At 45.2% G+C, this 6802-nt stretch overlaps 1 protein-coding gene across 8 annotated transcripts in view; it reads left to right on the top strand.

The window, feature by feature from the left end:
• The window catches only part of Sv2b (synaptic vesicle glycoprotein 2B), a 174085-nt gene that overhangs the window by 137833 nt on the left and 29450 nt on the right, over positions 1 to 6802 (top strand). For all 8 annotated transcript variants that reach the window (XM_021196594.1, XM_029540333.1, XM_021196584.2 and 5 more), the window contains 2 exons: positions 3678 to 3811; positions 5048 to 5137. In XM_021196594.1, the coding sequence (XP_021052253.1) occupies positions 3678 to 3811; positions 5048 to 5137 (224 nt within the window). The remainder of the gene's footprint in view (positions 1 to 3677; positions 3812 to 5047; positions 5138 to 6802) is intronic.

Here is a 6802-nt window from a genome sequence, read left to right as displayed (position 1 = left end):
TCCTCCTCCTCCTCCTCCTCCTCCTCCTCCTCCTCCTTCTGAGAATTCATTGGGACAGCCCAGCAAACACTAAAATCAAGTGGGTATACGATGGAAGAATGGGTCTCATTGTAGCCAGCCACACCAGATGTTTGTGAAATCCTGACAGAAAAGTAGGGCAAGCCAAAAGCTCAGCTAGCAGAGCAGTCCGTGCCTCTGAATTAACATTGTTCCAGATATTTGAAGGCAGTTTACCATTTAATTTTATTCAATTTAAGGCCCCAAAGATGTGCCTAATGAACGCAGTAATGCAAATGACTGAAATCACCAGAAAAGCCACCGAAGCATGAGGGAATGATGGATATTAGATATTTTACTCATATTATCAAAAAGAAAACATCTTTCTGATACAGGATATTTTCTAAATATACTAGTGTCAGTCCTTCTTTCTCAGTCATCCATTTGAATTTGACTCCTCGGGACATTTTAATCAACTTGGCATCTAAGGGTGCCAGATCTGTGTTTGGACCTGAGCTGAGAATGTGTAAATAATGCTATGGTTTTTTATTTCCTTGACTAGTATTACTCCCAGGAGGAAGTAAGGGTTTTTAAATTAAAATGAAAATGAATCAACCAACCCCAGTGAGACAGGGATGGCCAAGCTGTGTGAGAAGGAAAAGAGGGTCGGCTCTGATGGAGTATGCTGGTTGAGGGATGAGTGCCCTCCTAAGGGGCCACATCTCACCACCTGGACTCCTGCTTTGTTACTGTTGCTCAGTTGTACATGCAGTAGGAAAGTGTCTGGAGGCACAGATGTGGGTTAGAGGTCAACTGTGGAAACAAGCTGAAGCATGATGGGAAGTCAGAAATCGCAAGATGCATGCTTCCCGCCACCTGAGCTAGCCATAAAGTGGTTTTTGTTTGGTTGGGTTTTTTAAACTAAAGAACTAGAAGTTTTGTATCCAGGTAGTTACTATCTTCTAAATGTTAAGAGTGAGTGCATTTATTGCTTAGGCTTTGTCTATTAAAATACTGATTGGGTTGTTTTCAGATAAGCCCTGAGAGGTATTGTAACTTCAGCCTTTGCTTTTTCAAAGTAACGCATCAATTTTATTCAGCAGCTCTTACACTAAATGCCACGTAGTTACTTCTAAAAGTGTCGAATCCCGACTTGACGTAGGTGAGTCATTATGGGTCTCCAGGAAAGGGCAGACATAGCAAGCTTGCAGGTCCCCTTCTGCAGCTGCGAAGACCCATTGAGATAATGATATACTCAGGATTTGAACTCTGACCTCTTTGACTACAAAAACCCAAGATCTTACCATTGTGTGTGCTCCTTAAAAGAGGGGAGTTGGGCTATCCATGAGAACAGTCAACGTTAATGTGTGGTAAACTCGCACAGCCACTAAGGCAATCATAACCGAGGCTGCCCAAAGCAACCAAAACCAAATAAAACTAAGGCTCTGCTACAATTTAGGTATGCCATTCCTAGATGTATACCCAAAGAAATCTAAGCTAAGATACTACAGAGCTGGGTACACATCTGTGTCTACCATAGTGTGGTTTACAGTAGTTAAGATATGGAACCAACTTGTATGTCCATCAACAGATTGTGAATAAAGCAAATGTGGTGTAGATATAGAATGAATAAGACTTGTTCGGCCATGAAGAACAGAATTAATTCATTTGCAAGAAAATGGAAGGAATTGGAGATTATAATAGGTAAAAATAAGCCAGGCATTGAAAGACAAATATCACATGTTTTCTTTCATGTGTACAGCCTAGATTTAACTATGGATGACATGAAAGTCGAAGGGGACAACCTGGGAAGGCAAAGGGACTGTAGGAAGGGGGCAGATACAAGATAATGGGATGTGAATACAGACAGAGCACATGGCATGCTGGGATGAAAAATTTCAGTACGAACCCATCACTTCATGCTATCTATGATGAGTCTACACTAACAAAACCTTAAAGTTCTTCCTCAGTGTAAGCTCTGAAAAAGAATTTCGTAGCCCTTTGCACAACAACAGCTCATAGAGTCTAGTCACCTTCTCTTTCAATGGTGGTAAGAGTCACCTGAACGGGGAAGAACGTTTGCTTTTGGAATCATATTCAGTCATGTCAGTATCTGTGATGCTTTCCAACGTGTGATCATGAAGCCTGCTTGCTGCAGTCCCTTGGAGCTGGTATTGTTCTTTGACCTGGGTAAGAGGGGACACTGACCCCTGAGCCACCATGATGCCTCCTCTGGGATGAGGCGAGGAGTATCGCTTGGATTCCTCTGATCCCTCTAAACAAGATCACGCTCTGGGCACTCAGTCCCACTGAGTGCCTGTGATTGAGATAGCAGCATCCCCCTTTCACCATGGCAGTCTTGGGTCTTTCTTCCATGTCTTCGCTTACTGAGCAGAAAGAGAAGAGAAGGGCACCCAGTAAGAGTGCCTTCTAGGCCATTGCTTGTGGAGGTGTGGCAGTAGAACGTCTTCAGGTAACAGTTTGTTTGCTAAAAATGAAATGACTATACAGGGCTGAGGATGTAGTTGCCTTCACACAGTGGTTGTCCAGCATGCACTAGGCCCTGAATTTATCTCAGCACTGTGTAAACTGGGTTTGGCTGGTGCATGCCTGTAATCCCAGGATGTGGGAGGCAGAGGCAGGAAGATTAGAAGTTTGTGGGTAGGGCTGGAAAGATGGCCCAATGGTTACAAGAATTTATGGGTCTTGTAGATGACCGGGTTTCTGTTCTCAGCACCCACGTGTTTGCCAACATGTAACTCCACTTCCAGGGTATCTGACACTCTCAGCAGAGCTCTTTTTTTTTCCCTTTTTTAAAAAAATTGGATATTTTCTTTATTTACATTTCAAATGTTATCCCCTTTCCCAGTTTCCCCACTGGAAACCTCCTATCCCACCCCCCCTTCCCCTGCTTCTGTGTGTTCTCCTACCCACCCACACACTCCCGCCTCCCTGCCCCAGCATTGTCCTATACTGGGGCATCGAGCTTTCACAGGACCAAGGACCTCTCCTCCCATTGATGATCCCACAAGGCCATCCTCTGCTGCATATGCAGCAGGAGCCATGGGTCCCTCAACGTGTACTCTTTGGTTGGTGGTTTAGTCCCTGGGAACTCTGGGGTGGGAGGTCTGGTTGGTTGACATTGCTGTTCTTCCTATGGGCTCTTTATGTACTAGACATACACACGGTGCACATACATACACATAGGCAAAACACTCATGTGCACAAAATAAAGATAAATATTTTAGATAGAGATGTTTAAGGTGACCCTTGACTGACAAGTTCCAGGCCAAGGTGGGCTATATATGAGGGGGAGCAGAGAAATAAAGACAGTGATTTCTTTTTCCTTTAGACAAAAGCCCCATCCTGACTTATAGTCATCCTCCTGTCTCAGCCACCTGAATACTGAGATTATAAGCAGGCACTCCCACGTTTGACTGAGGATGTTGTTTTTCTATTATGCATTTATATAAGGCTGTGTAAATATCAGGCAGGCCCAGAGCTCAACGTTTGTAAAAATGCAGATTCCCAGACTTGTAACTGAGAAGCTCTGGTACAAACGGGCCATCTGCGTTTTTTTCCAGCAGCTTCTCCTAAAAGGCTGGCGTGTCCTTGAGCTTGAGCGCCGGTTCTCCCATCTCGGCTGCAACCCTACTCACAACCCTTCTGCTTCTTTCCAGGCTGGGGCTTCAGCATGGGGACTAATTATCACTTCCACAGCTGGAGAGTGTTTGTCATCGTCTGTGTTCTGCCCGCCACTGTGTCCATGGTGGCTCTGAAGTTCATGCCAGAAAGCCCCAGGTTCCTGCTGGAGGTGAGTCTTGACCAGCCACAGGAGTCCTGGCCTTGTTCACTCAGTCCCCGGCTGGGTGTCCTCTCCTCGTGGCTTGCTGCACACTCTCCTTTGTTGATGACCTTGCCTGTCACTAAATCTGGTTCCCTTCTTCTTGGTGATGGTGGCAGATTATGGATTGGGGCTCATGGTGCAGTAGGCAGGGACCCTCCCTCAGGCTTGGAGGGTACTGAAGGACAACTCCTGGCTTGCCTTATGGTACTGTCTCCTCCCAGAGGTCCTGAATAGGAGATCCATGATATTTTCATGTATGCTGGTTTTTCTATGGTCACAGTGAAGTCTTTGTTAAATCTTGTCACTATCCGAGGGCCTCCAGGACTCTTAGCTCTGTAGGGCCTTGACTCACTAGAAAGCTGCTGGGGTCCTTACGAGTTTTCTACTCTGGGGGTTCTTGTGCCTACAGTAGTCAGAAAGTGGGAGCTGGCAGCGGGTGACAGGACTCAGCCTCACACAGCCTCAATCCCTAGATCAGCTTTGTTGTTGACCATTGCAAGAATGATCCATGTTTAATTCTCTCTTGCACCCCACTAATCACATATGTCAGGCAGTTTTCAACCAGGGTCATTGCAAAAATGCAACCTTTGCCTATACGTTTCTTATGGATGCCCTAACAAAGTGCCAGAGGTCGGCGTCAACAAGTTTGTCTCACAGTTCCATAAATGAGAAGCACAAAATGAAGGTGCCAGCGGTGCTGGGCTCCCTCTGATGCCTGCTTGCATGATGTTCCTTCCCCTTTCTTCACAAGGGTGCTGCCAGTCGTACGGGATGGAGGGACCCACTTGACTCCAAGATGAGCGGATGCTAACAAATCCCATCTGCTGCAGCCTTCTTTCTTTCTGAATAAGGCCACATTCTGCAGGGCAGCACCTATTTAGGGTGGTACCTAGGACCTCACCCATAACACATTACTATCTGTTTCACCTCATCACTGAGGAACATGGCTCCTGCTCCATGATCCATTCAGCTTTGTAGTGATAATAACGGGTAGCATTTACCCCTTGGTGCCAAAACCTAGTTATCCTTCCCATGCAGACTGGGGACTTGCTGTAGGCGATCATAGGCCTCACCTGGGGCTAATGGGTCCATTCAGATCCTTCAGACCCAGCACATAGTTTAGGGGTGGAGGGCTTTCCATCCCAGTGAAAAGGAGGCACAGGCAGTCATGAAGTTTCATGTCTCTATTTTTGGGTTTTCCAGATGGGCAAACATGATGAAGCCTGGATGATTCTCAAACAAGTCCATGACACAAACATGAGAGCCAAGGGGACCCCAGAAAAGGTGTTCACGGTGAGTGTGCTAGCCTGTACCAACGATGCGCTTTACCACTGTACTGAAAGAAAAGTATTCCTTTAAGATTATTATCATTCTTATACTTGAAAGATCTCTTCATCATAATTATTTGCATTGTGTGTGTGTGTGTGTGTGTGTACAAGTGCATGCATATCGCAGCACGCGCACACACACACACACACACACACACACACACACACACGTATCTATGTTAGAGGATAGCGTCAGTTCTCTCCTGCCACCTTGTGGGATTCAAGCATCAAATTCAGGTCATTAGGCTGCATGCAAGCATCTCTACCCACAGAATCATTTTACTCATCTTTCCAGCCCTCGGTATTTTTTTTTCTATTATCATTTTCTAATAACATTTCTTAAGGAAGGTTGAGAAGGTGATTCAGTCAGTAGAGTGCTTGCTGCACAAACATGATGACCCCAGTTTGATCCCCAGAGCCAGATACACAGACACACGTACACACGTACACACACACACACACACACACACACACACACACACACACATACACACTAAACCATCAAGGAAGGAAAAACCCACACTGGGGTTGGAGAGATGGCTCAGTGGTTAAGGGCATTTGCTGCTGTTCTTGTAGAGGACCAGGGTTTATTTTCCAGCCCCTGCATGCTCACTGTAACGTCACACAGGGGATTTGATCCCTTCCTCTGGCCTCTGTGAGTACCAGGGATTCCTGTGATGTACGGACTCACCTGCAGGCAACAACCACTCCTACCCCCTCCCGCAAAGGTAAAAATGAGTGAATTTAGAAAAAAAGAAAGGCTAACTATACTCCTGTGAAGGTACATCCACATGAAGATTTGCGTATTGCATTTAGTTGTATGCACTAGCATTTTAGATATCTCTGCATATGTCCACAGCCATTGTTTCTCTCCATTGGCCTCTCATACTCTTGTTTTAATGAAAGATACCGTCATTTTCATGAATGTCAGTGCTCGGAACATTAACACCACTTTCAACACGTCTCTAATATCAGAGGCTCATTTATACTGTTCTATTGCCTGTTTCTATAAATAGCATTGTGATGAACCTCCTCATCCATGAAGCGCCTGTTTCTTCATGCTCTGTAAAAATAAAATTTCTGGCTCAGATGACATTGATTATTTTTATTATTTAACTTTTTGAGATTGTAATATAATCACGACATCTCTCGCCTTCCCTTTCCTCCCTTGAAACCTCCTAAAATTTCTCCTGGCTTTTTCAAAGTTATGGCTTCTTTTTAAGTTATTATTATTACACACACACAGACAGCAGACAGACAGACAGACAGACAGACAGACAGACAGACACACACACACACACACACACACACACACACACACACCTAAATATTTAAATAGAACCTTGAGATGAATTCCCAAGTTATGTCTCATTAGAGCTGTTACCTTTCCTAACCACAAGTAGCAGGCTACGCATTTCTCTCCACCCCATCCAAGCTGGCTATTAGCCTGGGCTTAAGAAGCAGGAAGTGGTGATCTCCATGAAGATGCTATGCTCCTGCTTGCCGTACTTTGTAGCCAGACACCAGCAAGGCTTGGCCCAGGCAGCTCTTCACATCTGCGCTTATAACACCCTTTCAGACCAGTATTTCCTGAGAAGCTGTTCTGGACGAGAGGTCCCACCTAATTCCC

Source organism: Mus pahari, chromosome 1 (genome assembly GCF_900095145.1).
Source record: "Mus pahari chromosome 1, PAHARI_EIJ_v1.1, whole genome shotgun sequence".
NCBI lineage: Eukaryota > Metazoa > Chordata > Mammalia > Rodentia > Muridae > Mus > Mus pahari.
This window is presented reverse-complemented; position numbering and strand designations above follow the sequence as displayed.